The 17,854-nt window shown below is 33.9% G+C and overlaps 2 protein-coding genes across 2 annotated transcripts; both read right to left on the reverse strand.

Annotated features, from left to right (window-relative positions):
• Positions 1 to 488: 488 nt before the first annotated feature.
• Positions 489 to 5,671, reverse strand: LOC132633648 (uncharacterized). Its single transcript, XM_060350178.1, has 5 exons — positions 5,453 to 5,671; positions 2,568 to 4,241; positions 2,105 to 2,211; positions 1,671 to 1,934; positions 489 to 1,600 (listed from the first exon to the last, which is right to left on the reverse strand). Exons 2-5 carry the CDS (start codon positions 4,132 to 4,134, stop codon positions 809 to 811), a joined length of 2,730 nt encoding a protein of 909 aa, XP_060206161.1. The 5' UTR covers positions 4,135 to 4,241; positions 5,453 to 5,671; the 3' UTR covers positions 489 to 808.
• A 6,647-nt stretch (positions 5,672 to 12,318) lies between these two features.
• LOC132629904 (PAN domain-containing protein At5g03700) lies at positions 12,319 to 14,537 on the reverse strand. The gene has a single exon (XM_060345314.1). It carries the CDS (start codon positions 14,342 to 14,344, stop codon positions 12,830 to 12,832), a length of 1,515 nt encoding a protein of 504 aa, XP_060201297.1. The 5' UTR covers positions 14,345 to 14,537; the 3' UTR covers positions 12,319 to 12,829.
• Positions 14,538 to 17,854: the final 3,317 nt, after the last annotated feature.

Consider the following 17,854-nt stretch of genomic DNA (forward strand, 5'->3'; position numbering starts at 1 on the left):
TTGTATATTTCTTCCTTTTTTAGCCAATTTTTTTGTATTTTTCTTTTTGATAAACTGCATCATTTTAGCAAAATAAAAAACGCTATGAGTAAAGAAAAAAATTGGCCGGACCTCCATTATTTAGCCTAATTAAAAGATATAACCAAAATAATAGAGTTGAAACTGAGTAGTTTTTATTTCTTCTTTAGATGCAATATATAACTATTTATTTCAACTGTTTATTTTTGCGTTTTTGGGAAAATCTGCAAAAGAATACTTTGTTACTTTAATATTGTTTAGCCAAAATAATAAAGTTCCAACTATATTTACCCGCTTAAATATGAGCAGGTTGAATTATACCCCATGTTTGACTTCGTGCCTACATATGTTAAAACTATTTCACCTACATATGTCAAAACTACTTCACCTACGTACGTTTCATAATAAAAGGCGTATTCATGCTTAAAAGTCACTAAATTTAGAATAAGTATTGTCGTATTATGATCGTATATGTATATACATTTATTTCCAATGTACATACATAGCTCCAGCTGAAAGCGACGAGTTCAACAAAAACTCTACATTTTACCTTGTTATCATGTCAAAATTAGTGCTATTTTGAAGCTTCCATGTCCATCAGCCTATGCCACCAGAGATCAGAACCACGCTTTGGGAAGTGTCTACATTTCTTGTTTCACTTTTTTAGACCAGCAAGGCTATACTTATGGATACCATTCAAAAGGGAGAGAGATCATACATACCAAAAAAGATTTTTACATGCTCTTATACTCTGGATTACTAGCCAGCAAAAGCGGATTTACACACGCGATTAAATTATCTTACTCTTCAAGTCTGTCAAGCTTTCTTCCACTCGTACAATGTTAGAATCGGCTAGCTCCTTCATCTCATCTATGACAGGAAACTCAGCTTCCATTTCATCAAGAGCATTAGACTTTTCAAAACACTTCTTAGCCAAATTCAATTTTTGCTCCTGGATTGCTTTACGTTTTGTCTTTGCGTCCTTCAAGCTTGCCTTCAACTTGCTGATTTGTTTTCTGATGGAATCTGTTCTACGTTCAAGCTTGTCACTGTAGTCTTTGAGGTTGGCGTATCGTTCCTGACCTTCCATGAGCTCGTCGACGAGGAGCACTTTCTTGGCAGCCTTTTTGTAATAATCCTCTTTGTCCTTCTTAGCTCTATGGTACGTCGAGGAAAGGTGTGGAAGGTTCACTTTGAGTTTCTCAAATGCAAGCGCTTTCTCAACAGATAAATCCGGTGATGCAGCATATATTGATAGTGCTTCATTCAACTTTGAACAGTTTTCGGGTAGAAGCAATTCTTGAGAAGGCATGATTAGTAATCTCTCAATATCACCTTTCGCTTTGGCAAGTGTTTCTGCTGATGGTGTAGACTTTTGCGTGGCAGATATACTGTCGTATATGGGAGAAGATTGATCAGTAGGAAAGCTGACGGATTGTGCTCGTTTAATTTGTCCACTAACTCGAGCAAATAAGTCTTCTAGATTATCAAATTTCACAGGATAGTCAGGTGGTTCACTAACATCAGATGCCTTGGTTCCGGTCTCAGCCAATGATGGGGAAACTGTACATTTTTCGCCTTCCTGAAAAGAAAAAGATCTCAAATTTAGATAGAGTAATCAAAGTAATGCCACAAGCAGGACAAGAACTTACTTTTTCGGAAGTGGAGGATGAGGTAGAGGAAGAGGCGGAGATTAATGTATCATCAGCAGAAACTTGCTCGTCGGCTTTGATCCCGTCTTCATCAGCAGAAACTTGCTCATCGGCCTTGATCCCGTCTTCATCAGCAGAAACTTGTTCGTCGTCCTTGCTGCCGTCTTCATCAGTGGGAGCACAACATGTAGGGAAGGCCGATGCAAAAGGTACGGTAGAAGTTGTCCTTGGTAGCAGCATTTTCATTGCGGAAGTCTTCATCTTCTGAAATGGTCAAGCAACAATGAAATGAAGGAATCAGGACAATCTATGTACAAATATGAAGTTTCAAACCCAGTAACTCAAATGGTTTATGGGTTCAGCGGCATCCTGAACCCATAAAGTTCAATCCTGGAGCCGCCTCTGCTGTTTGCGAGGTGTAGAGGAAGTTTTACCTTGCATGTTGTTCTTCTTGTAGCTATCGTTTCAGCTGCCTCATATGAGTTCCATTGTTGTCTGGACTCATCTTGCTGTATACACGATCGTGGTGGAATATTATACCCTGAAAGAAATTAAGGCATGAATAAGGAGGCAATAATAGATATCAAGATGCAGAAAAAAAAAACAATCAAAGGGAAAGACGAGAAGCAGACAGAACATTAAAAGCTATCCAAAAATGTCTCCGCACCTGTGTCGGATCCTCCCAAAAAAAAACAAATGCATTACTTTTGGGGGATCCGATGCACACCTAATGACATTTTTGAAGGATCCGAGCAATATAGAGTCTTCTGGCCTCCTTGCCCAATATTTCCTTCTCCATTTAGCAAGGATCAAATACCTCTATTAAATCCTCTAACCTATGATTATACCAGTCAAGTAGAGATTTTATTATCTGTTCAATCAAAAAGGTTATCATACCTTTATATTTCCTCTTCGTATTCCGGCCAAATTTTCCTGCAGACTGAGAATTTCCTTTAATACCATTGGACCTGCGAGCAGAAACTTCTTGCCTTTCAGATTGACCGAGAGGGGTAACATACAGTGAGATCTTCCTGAGGACATCAGTAGCAGTAACAGTTTTCTCCCGATTGTTGATATAAGTTGACCACCAGGAATCAAACCACTCAGTAGAGCTCGGATTAACATTAAATGGAACAAATGAGAACTCCCTTTTTAATTCGGAAAACCTTGATTCAGCTTCTTCAATGTTAGCTGCATACTGGAAAAGGGGGATAGCCTGTGTCATGCCAAATTGTCGAGCGAACTGATTCGGAGAATAATGTTCTACCGCGCATTTGCACTTCAAAGACTCGTCCAGACGGATACTGTAAGGGATGTCTCGAGCAATAAGGTAGCTAGCCCAAATGTCTTTTAACTCAGTCCTATTAAGTTTTTGGAAGTGAGGATCAAGTGACCTCTTAAACCATTCAGGTCCAGATTTCCTCGAAGAAAATGGAGTGAATTGGGCTGCTGTTCTAGACGAGCATTTATTGAAGAACAGAAAGTATTGGTTGAACGTTTTAGGTATCAAAACACTGTCAGCCAAGGCGTAACCATAGGTGGGAGGATTACCGTCACCCGAGGTTAAAGGTTGATGTTCCGGAAAGTAAGCTTGTAGCCAGAGCTGCAAGATCCAGAATGGACCCCGCGCATCGTCAAAGTCGCCAGTAACGATGTCGGTGCAGCCATGATATAAATTCGACAAGACAAAAGGTGCCAAAGCGAGCTTTCTACCCGTAGCAAGAGCAAAAGCAAGTTTTGTACATTGCTCGATCATGGTTACCGAATAATTACAAAAGAGATATTTGCAAAGCCACATAACGAGAAACGATATATGTTCTTCCTCTGTCACAGCCATGGCACCCATCGACACATCCAGAAATTTGCAGTAAGTCATGCATTCTTTAATTTTCCCGTACTCCGGAAAATCCCGAGCCACCCCGAGAGGGACACTAACCTCCTCGCCATGCGGCCTAAGTCCTGTCAAAGCAACGATATCTAGTACCGTGGGCCCCATCATACCAAACCTGAAGTGGAACGAGTTCGTGGAGATCGACCAATAGCACAAGGCAGCATTAAGAAGATTTTTGTCCATGGGGAAATTGTGTTTCGACAACTGAATTGCATCGTATATATCAGCCGATCTCCATACTTCCCATTTTGCCTTTTCGACTCGATCTACCCAATCAATCCACGTTCGACTTACATTAGGCCATGATCTCAGAGTCTTACCTTTGGACCTATCCGGTTCCGCGGAGTGTAGAAGTAGCTTTTCTCCTTCAGTTAAGGGGTAATGAAGAGAAAGCTCCCGAGGGAACACGTTCTTAAAACACGGGCCTAATTTAAAATTAGAGGGCGATCGAGGAATACGAACAAATATCTCGTCAATGATCAACTTTCTGTTCAACTCTTGCATTTTCACAGCCAGCTTTTTCTCTGACTCGGACACTTCCGTACTTAAGCTTGCAACTTTATCTTCGGCCATTTTTAAGATGGGAAAAAAAGCGAACACTTAATTCAAACATCTGTTCACATAACTTGAATACCGCATTATTTGTTCTCACATTAAACAACCAGCTACGGTATGCTTGCCTGAAAAAAATTCAAAAAAAAAAAAAAAAAAAACAGAAATTGCAACAGTTACTTGCTTAAGTAGCATTGTGGTAAATTACTATACAACCTAAGATTAAACTGACATAGAAAATGTGAGTGGCAGTACTACTGTTTTTAAAGAAATTTCCTTATTATCCATATGCCAAATCGACTCTTGGTAAAACCATTTCTATAATCTTCAAAATTCTGAAACTCAGTAGCTAATAAATAGATTTCAGCCCTGTTACCTCATTATTTAAGAATCTTCATTCATTTAGTTTCTTTATTAAAATATTATCCCACTGCCCCAAGTTATTAGATTATCCCACATTGGTGAGGGAATGAGTAATTGTCGTCTTTTATGGTTGTGGCAAATCCTCACTTCAAGAGCGAGCTTTTAGGATCAAGTTAAGCCAACATTTCATTTGTTAACATGGTATCAGAACAGACAGAGCTTCTAAATTTTAATTCTCACCACGACCGCTCACCCCCTGTTTGGATGGTGGTTTCCTATGGTTCATTAATGTATGGTTTTGTATGAAACCATGTTTGTTTTCATTGTTCTTAAAATTATGTGGTATGGTGTTGTAAACCCATACAAACGATACAGTCTATCCAAACATTGTGTTCATTAATACAATACAATACAATACAACACCATATTGTACCATATCATACTGTACATTAATGAACCACGGAAACAACCATCCAAACAGAGGGTCAGAATTTTCACGTGTTTGGTTCATGATAAAGAATCAAACCCGCGTGTGAGTGGAATGTGTTTGAAGTTACATTGCTTGAACTCTCCAAAAATGTCAGCACCCGTATTGAATAATCCAAAAATGCATTACTTTCGGAGGATCCGAAAACATTTTTAAGTGTCTGAGCAAATATGGTAAGATATAATTAAGTAAATAAAAATGTATTATCTCCACCTGATTAAACTTTTTAGATGAGATAATCACACAATTCAACGCATTTCCTCCCTCAAAAGCCATAGAACTATAAAGGCTAATAACATTACAAAGTAAACAACAATTTTCATGCATGATCAAGAAAACCATAGATTCATGGGAAGTCCTTATAAAAAAATAAAAATAAAAAAATAAAAAAAGTTACATCTCGAATTAACATATTTAACTTCAACTTAAATACAACATACATAATGTAAAACAAATATTAGAATAAGAATTGAAGAAAAAATAACTTACCCAAGTTGATGTGTTAGTAGATTTTCATAATTGAAATTTGTGGTTCTTGAAAATGAGAGCTCTTTTCACTGTATATTCCAAAAGTGATCAAAGAGTAGTCACAAGTAATTAGGATTAATGCATAGGAAGATGACTGCTGGAGTACACTGTACACGTGTCACTAAATGAGCTCAAGTTATTGCACTGAGGAACTCTTATTTTCTGTTATTATATAATATAATTAGTACTGTGGGCTTGTATTGGGTTTATTTTGATTCATAAACTAGCAACGTTAGGAGTTAGGACTATAATGGAGCTATTTTTTGTACGAGGATTGATATGAAAATGTTTCTTTCATTTTTATTGGGCCTCCGCCCTCCGGTATTTATGTTGACACCCAATTAAATTGGATTCGTATAGTAAAATTCTATATCAAAGTTAAAACACTTCCTATTAAAGGTATAATCAGGACTCGAATTCCAGACCTCTGATTGAGGATGTTTGAGTATCATTCTCAGGGGCGGAGCCAGCATATGTCCAGGGGGTTCATCCGAACCCCCTCGGCAAAAAATTACAGTGTATTTTTAAAGTTAAAATTATTTTATTATTTATATATAATAGATGTTGAACCCCCTGACTTCTTCGTATATTTACCTTTTAGAATTTTTGAACCCCCTGGATGAAAATCCTGGCTCCGCCACTGATCATTCTACCGTTACATTTGGAGAGGTAAAGGGTTATTATTGAACTGATCAATTATAAGAAGATTTTTATACATGAATTACTTAGTTTGATACAAATTTTTATCTTTAAATAATTTAATAGCTGCATTATTAATATATGTAATTTTATTTTATATTTTATGTCACGCCTCGAACCATGGCCTGGGCGTAACACGGCACTCGGGCCTTGCTTGCATGTGTCCGAGCGAACCTCATGGCTTGCTTGTCAACATGGGCATCAAAACAATATAATCTATATGATGCAATTTAAATGAATCATGAAAATGTAATTTGCGGAATAAAGTCTTGAAGTTATCTCATAGCATGAAAAATCATGAAAACGTAATAGTCTGCAAGCATGAAAATATAACTGACTCTGTGAACTAACATCTGTCTATGAAACCTCTAAAACATGTTTGAATACTAACTACCAGGACATGGCCTTGGACCACCATAACTGAATACTAATGCAAACTCCATGTTGAACCCCGAGAGGAGTATGGCTCACCAATAAGTTGATAACTGAGGTGATCCTATTGCGCAGGTGTATGCTCCTGAAAACCGGTATCTGCACCGTGAAGTGCAGGCCCCGAGCAAAAGGAACGTTAGTACATGGTGAATAGTACTAGTATGTAAAACCTGCTGAAATGAAGAACATGGCACAACATAGGTATAGGACATAAACTGAATGTAACTTGAACATGAGCATGAAACGTGAGTAAAGTCTGAAAACAATAAATCAATGGAAATACATGTATATAAAACTGCTTGTAACGTGGGGAATGCTATAGTATAACCGACAACATGATCTGGTACTTGCATCCTACCAGCAGAACACTCACACCTTGCCAGGGATATGAGATTTAGGTAATAATAAGCATGTAAGGATCCAAACTGCAAAATGAAGGTTTTGCCTCCTTGCTGACAACCCTTATCCTACGGTGGCTACGTAATTTCAGGCTTTACTGAGCTTTCTCGATTAACTAAGCAAATCCCAAAAAAACATGAACCTGATATAGTTGGCTAAGAAGCCCATGATTTTCGTGAAATAACTTGTAAATAACTTGTAATCATGATTTCACGAAATAACTTGTAACATAGTTTCATGAGATATCTTGTAATATGGTTTCATGAGATAACTTGTCATAGTCTTGCAAACATGTTCTTGATTCATGAGTAATAACAATAGTTCATAATTGACTTGAAAATATGCTTGTAACTTGCTAGATAAAATCATAAAGTTTCATATAAACATAATGAGAACACATGAGGAAGAATTCATGATTCATGGATTAAGCTAGGGTTTCTAATAACCGTAATGGAAGATTAGGAATACAATAACGAATATATATACAAAATTCATGTACATAAATACATAAATATGGGCTACCAATATGTTGGGTTTAATGCCTCAGGATTTGAACTTCATGGATATCAAGAAACGGAGCATGGGGAAGGACGTAGAGATTCCCACATGTGGATGGAAGTTCTACATATCTTAATTGCTCCAAAACTTGAATTAAAGACTTGAGTTTTGGAGAAGATTTCCTAAATCTTGATTCTTGAACCTTGAGATGGGTTTTCTTGAAAACCCTAGATTAGGAACAATAATTTATTGCTTAGATTATTAGAGTATATGTTAGAATTGAGTTGGAATAATTAGAGTAGGCTTACCTTGGTGTTCTTCATGATGGAAGAGGGTAGGAGGTCGTTCTAGGGCTTGAAGGAATGAAAAATAATGATTTGAACTGATATGGACGAATATATACTGTTCTAGAAAATTAAATTTTTCGCCCAGTTAAATACTAGCCATATTTTGAAATGCGGGCCGTATTTTGAAATACGGTCCGTATTCCATATGGACTGCACTGCGTCTCTTCAGTAAAATGGACATAACTCTTTGCACAGATGTCCGTTTGACCCCCATAATATACCGTTGGAAAGGTATTTCAAATATCTACAACTTTCATCAAGGAATATTTCCCAAATTCCAAATAAGTTTTAAAATACGGGCCGTATTTTGAAATACGGTCCGTATTTAACAATGTAACATCCAAATGCCAAATTCCAGAATGCTCAGAAATCTTTGGTACTATTTTACGACTTGAAATACGGCCCGTATACTGAAATACGATCACTGTTCGTGGGCGTAAACCCCCATCTTACAGCTGAACAGGAAAATTCCAATTCCCACATTCTTTATCTGATTTTCTAAGTCTAGGATCATGGTCAAAGCTTACATTAAAGGTACGAGGTGTTACATTTTATCTTGCATAAAACAATATAGATTATCGCATAATTTAATGCATGTATTATTTAATATTGGCAACCAAACGCTATGTAATCGGTTGATTTTTTTTTTTTCATGCAGCCAATCAAACGTCGTATTATCGAGATTTTAATTATAGAGTTAATTCTATTTGTAGAAGTTCAATTTTTCAACTCAAAATTCAAAGATAGTATCTTGAAGTTCACACAAAGAATTTTAAGTTTTAAGCTGTAGTCATGTTCTTTTCTTGAGTTTGTAATATTGGATTGATGTAATGTCTTCCTAGTAATTATGTTAAAGAATTATTTTGTTAGACATGAAGAAAGCAACAATGAGATAGGTACCTTGAGTAATATAATGTTAAAAGGATTATTACTCATGGTACTTCGCTATTAAATATATAAGCTTCTGGCCGGAGTGAAATAGGTATCATGAGTAAAGAGTTATTTCACTAATGGTACCTCCTCATGATATAAATATAAGTTCAAACTTTAGGACATTGCTCGAATTTTAACTGTAGATATTTTTAATTGTAGATGTTCGAACTGCATGACACAGTTTTGGAGTCTTCACTTTTATATTCCTTTTTGTTTTCTTCTTCATAGCAAGACATGTTTGAACTTCAGGATTTTATTGGAATTTTAACACCATGTGCTAGAGTTTCACTTGCAAAAGTTAAAATTCCATAATAATATCATAGAGTTCGAAAACATAGGAATATAGATGGAGAAGCCAGTCTTCGCCACTTTTTCAAAGCTACAGTAATTTTTGTTCAGACATTTTTTCCATAAGAAAATGGCTAAATGTGTTTACTTTTGAAAGCATGACTTATTTTCATGTAACAATCATAAAAATGGGTGAGTTACAAGAATATCTTTGAAAGCAGCATATTTTGAACTTTTGATCTCACTTGTTACAATATGTAAAAAATTTAAGTTCAACATGTTTTGACTTTAATCTTGAAGGTTTGCCCGTGAAACAAAAAGAGGCTCAAAATTCAAGACTACACATTTTCAAGGTCATTGGGCCTACTTATCTATCTATATTATTTTAAAAGCATGAATATAAATGTTGATTGGCCAAATTATCCTTCAAATATTGAACGACTTTTATGCTCCTTAAAAATTTAATTATCCTATAAATATTAGTGTACAAAATTGTAAAATTACTAATACAAGGAACCTAACTAAAGTACAACTACTACAAAATAGGCATTCTCGGACTGTGATTGGGATTTAGGGCCGTGAGTTGGGTCTTTTGGAGTGTGTTTTGATAGGTCATTTTAGGTTTTCTTTTCTTTTTCAAAATTTTTTAACAAAGGAAAGAAGCTGATAAAAACTAAATTACTAATATAATCAAAGAAGGATACTTATCATTAGAATTAGAGGTGAGATTAGAATTCTTCCTCACTCGCAAGTGTTCTAATGCAATGCTATGATTTTAATTTTTGGCGTACAAACTTGGCATAGCAAAGACAGTGAATTCACTAACTAGGATATGGTGAGTTTATGTACTTCAGGTTTGCCCATTAAAGATAGTAAATTCACAAATTTTGTATATCTTGATATTCATTATAGCATCTTTACTTCTTTTGCTTTCTTGAAAATCCACATAATCTTTTCTTTCAAATTATGCCAAGAAGTGGCATATTATTAGTACTTCAGTTCGTGATAGTTTGATAGGTTGTCGAGTGTGTATAAAAATGGGACTTTTCAAAAATAACAGTCACGTAACCCAATATAAAATATTATGTATTGTATACTTGGAGGACAACATTATACATAATTTTTCAACCTTGTATAAAAGTGTATAATAGTGTATAAAAAGTATGTTTTATACACAAATATGGAGTAAACCGAATAACAAACTCAAAATATGCGCTATATGACGTAAATATTTTCTACAGGTAGACATAGAGCGTAATTTTTTCATATAAAAAAATTGGAGTGTTAAATTTTCTAATTACATCTTTTACCTCTCTATTAAAATTGGTGTCTAATAACAGTTTTGTATCTCATAAAATAAATATAATGTAATTACAAGTAATATTATCCCACATTTTTTTATATATATATTTGAAAGGAAATAACGTGCAAGGCACGTTCGTATGAGATTATTATGCATAAAAATGGCTATTTGTGAATGTATTCCTTGTCTTGAGGCTATGAAGCCCAGCCCAGTTCTAATTGCCTTGAGGCAATGTTATGGGTTGACCAAGGCGCATATGTAGTACACCTAGTATTTTGGAAAAATTACGTGTTATAGCTACTTTTAGTACATAATTAGTGATATTAATTACCTTTTGTTTTAATTACTAATAATAACTAAATACTCTTTGAATTTAACTAATATAGCTACACAGTAACTTTCAGTTACTGGTGTACAAATATACCTAAAATTTAGCATCCCCAATCTCATATCCCCCTTTTAATGGTAACAATATTAATCACTTAATATGCATTTTCATTTTCTCTCCTTTTTCATAAATTTTTGACTTTCTCTATTCTCACTCACTAACCATTTCAGATTTTTCATTTCTCAAATCCCTAAAAAATTCTCTCTCTCCTTCTATCAACCACCACCACCACGGGTGGCGGCTGCCCCTCTAAAAAAAAAATTGATTTGCATGATTTCAAGCTTTGTGGACAAATTAAACATAAGAAGGCAATTAACTTTTCCATTTTCTTTTTTATGTGAATGATGTTCCAACTAGAATAATCATTCATTATGGATGTGTGTTTATCTCCCATTGTGGGCAAGTTGTAGCTGTAAATGCCAAGACTTTTGGGCTGTGGACCAGTGCCCATAAATTTGGACAGAGTTGCATTTGATCTGTGGCTAGAGATTTTTTGGTGGTCTAGGGTTTTTTAGGATTTTGAGAAGATGAAAAATATATGTATTTGTGTATGTTCTATGATATAGCTAACAATTGTTGTAGTTGGTGGTGTATTTATGTAAGTTTTTCTATATTTTTGTGTATTTTGTTCAAATTAATTTCATCAGTTCATCTAGTTTTAAATACATGAGTGACGAAAATACATTGTAAGTTTTCTATATATTTGTGTATTTTGTTCAAATTAATCCATCAAATACATGTGTGATGCAAATTGTTACTCACACAAATATATGAGATTTAATATAAAAATATACGGGGTTTGATTGGTAACTTCAAATACATTGGTTATGCTATAAAATACATGTGTAAATCAAAACGAAATCAATATTGAAAACTTCAAATACATTACCGCTGAAATACATCGGTGAGGCAAATTGTTACTCACACAAATACATGAGATTTAATATAAAATAAATGAGGTTTGATTAGAAACTTCAAATACATTGGTTATGCTATCAAATATATGGGTAAATCAAGAATGAAATCAATATTGAAAACTTCAAATATATTGGATGTTGAATGTTGAATGTTTTCAAAATTTAATTTTTTGATTTTTTATTTTTGAATGTTGAAGATTGGATGGAGGAATAGAAAATGGTTATGGAAAGATAATCTAAAATCTGATTTTGTGGAAGGGTATGATAAAAAATATCAATTAATAGTTAATTAATTGATCTCACCGTTATGGCCTTAAATCAAGGGATATATTTTATTTTTTACTGTGTTACTATGTATTTATAAGCATCAAATACATCCGAAAAAATACCTTAATTTGAAAAAACATAGCTACAAATGATAATTTTTAAAAGATATCTATAAATAATAGGAAACTACCACAAGGTAGTCTTTTTATTAATTGTACCTAGTATTTTCCCCTTTTACATTTTCTTTTTCCAAATTTTATATCTCGATATGTTAACATGTGTTTTCTGTTTTAAAATAAATAGATAAGAATGCTAAAACGGATAATTACAACAAGTTCTTGGTTTTCACTTCCCAATTGTGACACCATAAGAAAATACATTGACAAATGTGACAGACAACAAAGAACCATGAAACAATGGAATATAATTTCTATCAGGAGAAAATTCGTATTAAAAAATTCACTCTCTAATTTCCTTACAAAACTCACAAAGCTCCAATAAAGTTTAGTGACTTTGGTCATGCAAATAAGAAAGTACAATTTACAAAGTCTTTCCTTATCATTTAACAATTAAAAAACATCTAAAAATTAGCCATTTTCCAATTGCAAGGAATATAATACAATATCTTTGGGACTCTTTTTTTGTCCTTTGACCATCAAGCTTCCACCCCATTGATAGGATAATGTCCTTTCAAAAAGCACCTCCAAACGTGTGTCGCACTAGGCCCCACTTTGCCAAAACCCCTATAAAGGGCCCTACTTCAACCATATTGTAAGAATTTATATTGTATGATGATGAAGTCTCTATCTCAAAAGATGTCATCCCTTACCTCATCTTTCACTTAGTTTGCTTCGTCTCCTTTTCTAATCATCTTTCACTTAGTTCAATTGACCTAAAACTTGCATTTCCCAAATCTTTATATGGTCCAACAACCATTCCATCTTCTTCTGCATATCCACTAACTCCTCTTTTTCTTTTTCTATATCTATAATACACTAACCCTATGACCCCACCTAATATCAAGATGGCCACACATAATAACCCTACCCCTACCCCTAACCCCACCTCCCTCTTATCTTTCCCTACACCCTCCCTCACTTTGAAAAATCCCATCTTGGATTCATCCCCTACCCCTACTAAACTTTGTATGGGGTAGTCCAGTATGTAGCAAAATCCAGATGTGTTAGTGTACACCACACCCCAACATGTGCAATTCCCTTCACATGCACTTTGACATTCTTGAAAAGTAACCATCTTTTGATAGTCCACTAACTCTTTATTAGGCAACTCAACACCATTTCTTGACAACCCCTTGTATTTTTTATGATGATCATAGGCCCCGCAAAAGTCGCGAGAGCCCTGATTATCTGGCGGACCACACCCGCTGGAGCTATAAGCTGTGCTGTTGTCCAGGCAAGAGCAACCCTTGCCTGGACGACAGAGCCCGTACGCCCCACAAGAGCTAGGCAATTCACATGTCTCCTTTATCGCTTGGTAGTCCAATACCCAACTTGACCCGACCCAAAAATATCCTTTTAAATTTCCATCCGGTTCGACCCGGATCCGACGGACGCCTGATACAGGTTGTTGAAAAGAATTAAAAGATTCTACATCAACCGGTACTGACTCATTTTGGTACATGCCTAAAAACCCATCTGACTTTAGTACAACATAAATAGGTCCTTGACCTTCAATAACATCAGCTTTTGCTTCTAATGCCTTGTGCTTCCAATATATCCGACCCGGATCCGGATCCGGATCCGAACCCAAACCCAAACCCGGCCCATCCTTGACATACAACCCAAAGAAATCAGAGCCCAAACTCATAGAATAAAGCCCATTGGACGAAACTAAAGTCATTTCACTTGTGAAATTTTGATTTTCCACAAGGGTATCTGATGGAAAATCAAAACTTTGCCATAAAACAGAAGGTGATGACGTCACTCCACTATCAAGAACTTGCAAATTTGAAGTATTTGAAAGCCAAACACGGTCTCCATTAGTGTGAGTTGACCAAAATACCCCTGAACGTGTATCAGACAAAACAAGACTACCATTAAAGAACAGCTCAGTCGGGTCAGCCCATTTAGCAAAACGGGTCATGTTAGCAACCCATATTGACTCAAAAGATTGAACATGAATAATAGCAAGACCGAGTTGATCTTTTTCAACTCTGAGAAAACTCAGTGAATAATTACCAGTAATATCACTAAGTATAGGTTGATATTTCGTAATTTGAGGATTTGGGGTTGCTTTAAATCCTTTAAAAAGCTCTGGGGGTGTTAAAGATTCAACTTTAAACAAACAAAAATATGAAAAAAAGATGGAGATAATGAAGAACTGAGTTAACTTCCAACGAGTTACACAGTTAACTAGTTCCATGAAAATGAGAACTTTATATTACTATAAATGTAAGAAAAATTATGCATGCAGAAATTTTAGAAAGGCTGAGTTTTTGTTTGCTATAAAAGATGGGGGGTTTAAATAAGAAGCAGAAAGCTTATGGAATCGTGAATGGTCAGTATAGACAAAAAGATAAAAGATTAATATTGTATTATATATTGTGAATGATCATGAAGATCTCGAAGAAACAAACGAATATATAATAGTTATAGTTATTATATTAATATTTATAAATTTAACGTATATCAAGTGATAAAAAGATATCCCCGTGCGCGGGATATCTTGGTGCACGAAATATCCCGCATTAACGCACGGAAGGGCTGCATTCAAAGGTGTAATGTAATAGATTATTCTGACCTGGGGTGGATAGTATCATTGTCGGTGCGGGTTAAATTAAATTTATAACTTTCGGCGTAGAGCATTAGTTTATGTTGTAAAAACTTATCAAAATTGTAAAAAAACAAAAAAAAATAGACATGAATTCATAACTTTAAAATATAATGGGTTCAATAATAAGAATCTCAAGAGGTTAAACCCACATAATTTAAATCCTGAATCCGTCTCTAATTCTGATGCAAACACTAATTGTTGAAACTAGGTATGACTCAAACTCGTAATCTATCACACAAATATCGTTGCTGGAAGACTACCCTTCTAACTTATGTATACTGGTAGTAAAAAAAAAATTATGCTATCAAATCACCGAAAGATATTTACAAATAACCTTTGGTAAAAAGTACTAAAATTTATAATCTTGAAAATAACATTGGTCATTAACTGCTACTTTACGTGTCTAGATAATGATCTAATATTATATAGTGAATGTAGATTCAATTTTAATTGTATATATTATGATAAGAATTTATTTGCATTTGGTACTTACATTAAATCAAGAAATGAATGATATATATTTGCACATAGTCTCGTAGTATGTGATCATGATCAATTAACACGCATTTTTATCATATTAAATCACATAACTATAATAAATTTATATGATTAATATAAATATTAATTACAAATAACTAAGTATTTATCATAGATTATAGTGCTTGTTTTGAAAGACAAATTTTATCTGTAGTATATTAATTTGTACGTGAGATATATTTTTTAATCTGGATAGACCATAATAAGAAATAAAAATTAAGGTAGATCTACCAGAAAGTGTAAAAGATTTGAAAAATAGCGAGTGACAACAGCCCGTGGGCGAAGAGGGGCTTGTAGGATTTCAATGTCAAAATAATTTTTAACTTTTACTTTGGTGGATCATAAAGTGAATGGAATGTGAACTAATAGTGGCTTGTCCCTATTCATGTTTATTGCAATATTAGTTTAGATTTTATATGATAGTGTTTGATTGTCTTGCATATATGATTTTCGTTGATTGTATTATTATATATGATCAATCCCGGCTGATCATGTCTTTTTTAACCTCATCTTAAATTAATATTATATCAAAAAAGTAACATAAAAAGTATTAGCAATTTCTATATAATCTACTAGTATATAAATCTCTAACATGATGAAAAGTCTTCGTAAAAAGCATATAAGCTAAAGTAAGTACTGTACTAACATGACTAAAATATAATCCCAACCAATTGATATTGCATATATAATTTTCTTTCTTTCATTGCGTCCCTTTTTTCGATAAATCTGCATGAATTTCAAAAAATTATATGGATCTCTCTAGATAACTTTTATCTTCGTTATTTTAAGTTTATCTCATGCTCTTTTATACCTTTATTTATTATAGTTCACACCTACAAACTGCGATACACTTAGAAATTGAGGCAGAATACAACCAAATTATCAACATATAAACGCCAAAAGTTAAAAAAAAAACGTTTATCATAAAGTTTGCTATAGTCCATTTAATTCTTCCAGAAGTTCAACTCTTTTTAGCTGCGCTAAATCACTTATAGGTCAACCTAGAAAAAAGTATAAAGCAGAAAAACTGAAATTGAAGGAAACATAGTGCCGTAAGAAACAAAGTTCATCAAAGAACATTGTATATGTGGAATGATATTGATTCTTTCAGCCTTAAATAAAGGTCTTGAGTTCGAACCCTGAGAATGAAGTCTTATCAAGTAGGGAGCGCCAAAACTTTTCGCTGTGAGCTTTGTATGATGCAAATCCGTATTTATATATATCGAGTTAGAGGATATTTTAAACACAGAAAAAACCTTGCATTTTGAAAAAGATTTGGAAGTAAAAAAAAAAAAAAAAGTGAACACCATTAAACGGTGTGATGAAATAAAATTTCTTCCAGCCTTAATCGGGTTCAAATTTTGGAAATGAAGCCCTTTAAGATAGGAACAGTAAAAAAAACCCACAATGAATTTTTTATGAGTCTGAATTACTTGAGTCAATGAATTTCTAACACTAAATATTTTATTTTAAAAATAATAAAAGCAATATAAATATAAAGCCATGAATGTGCAGAGGCTCAGCAACATGGTCACTATTTGTCTTTGTAGCTAAGAGGCAAAATACTTACTGAATGCAGTTGGAATATCAAAATTATTTGTGGGTTAGGCTTAGCCACAATTTCTTTTTTCGTTGCATTAAATTCTACGTATAATAAAGATCATAAAATCTTAAAGACAACTATATATTACTAAATGCTAGTAATAGCATGATATTATGAATTCCAAAAGTCAAAATATTACAAAGTCAAAGAATCACGTTATTATTTGTTCTCTCCATCATTTATGTATCATGTCCCTCATAAAATCACCTCCTCCGTTTTTTGGTATAGTTGAACATTAAATATGTCAGGTATAAAGGTTGTAGTTCGATCTAAGTGTGAACTATACTTTATATATTTAATTTCTATGTATGAACGTCAGAGTTCCTTTCTATAAATTTATGACGATGCCACAAAAAGTCAGCCTTGACAATTTAATTTTCTAGCTTATTTCTACCTATGGTCTATGGATGTAAATTTCGTAACACATATTGTTGGGTTTGGTTAACCTGAAAAGAGACTAGTTTTACCCTAGAAAAAGAAAAGATTAAAAGTGCACAAAGCTTCTAACCTAAATTTTTTGTGGCAATTGACTTCTTACACAATTTCAATTTAAGTAATTAGCCGTTGAACTTGAATCTCCAGACTATTTTCTTTAATTTATTTTTGAGTATTTGATTTTAACTTCTACAATATGTTTTTCTATAAATTTTTGTGATTAAGAATATCATTATGTCTGGATATTTAATAAGTTTTCCTACCTTTTCTTTGAAATTAATTTCAATATATATGTCGTGTAATTTTCCTATTTTGACCTATTTTAAGATAATAACTTTTATGTTAAAAGATTATAAATATATAAACTCTGAAGTTTCTTCTTAGGCTTGGGTTGTTTAACTCACCTACTACTGAATAATTAATATCCTCTCTCACCAATAGTTTTTTTCGTATTCTAGCTCGTCTATAAGCTCAACTTGGCTATCTCATAAGTGGTTGTTGACTATCTATTTTTCATTTAATAC

The sequence above is a fragment of the Lycium barbarum genome, chromosome 3, assembly GCF_019175385.1.
Source record: "Lycium barbarum isolate Lr01 chromosome 3, ASM1917538v2, whole genome shotgun sequence".
Taxonomy (NCBI): Eukaryota; Viridiplantae; Streptophyta; class Magnoliopsida; order Solanales; family Solanaceae; genus Lycium; species Lycium barbarum.

What these genes read in the sequence shown, in the direction of transcription:
- LOC132633648 (XM_060350178.1), bottom strand. Translation starts at nt 4,134, where the DNA reads ATGGCCGAAGATAAAGTTGCAAGCTTAAGTACGGAAGTGTCCGAGTCA. An exon ending in TACGAAGAGGAAATATAAAG is followed by an intron (nt 2,212 to 2,567) that starts GTATGATAACCT and finishes AATTTCTTTCAG; the next exon opens with GGTATAATATTCCACCACGA. An exon ending in CAAGAAGAACAACATGCAAG is followed by an intron (nt 1,935 to 2,104) that starts GTAAAACTTCCT and finishes TGACCATTTCAG; the next exon opens with AAGATGAAGACTTCCGCAAT.
- LOC132629904 (XM_060345314.1), bottom strand. Translation starts at nt 14,344, where the DNA reads ATGGAACTAGTTAACTGTGTAACTCGTTGGAAGTTAACTCAGTTCTTC.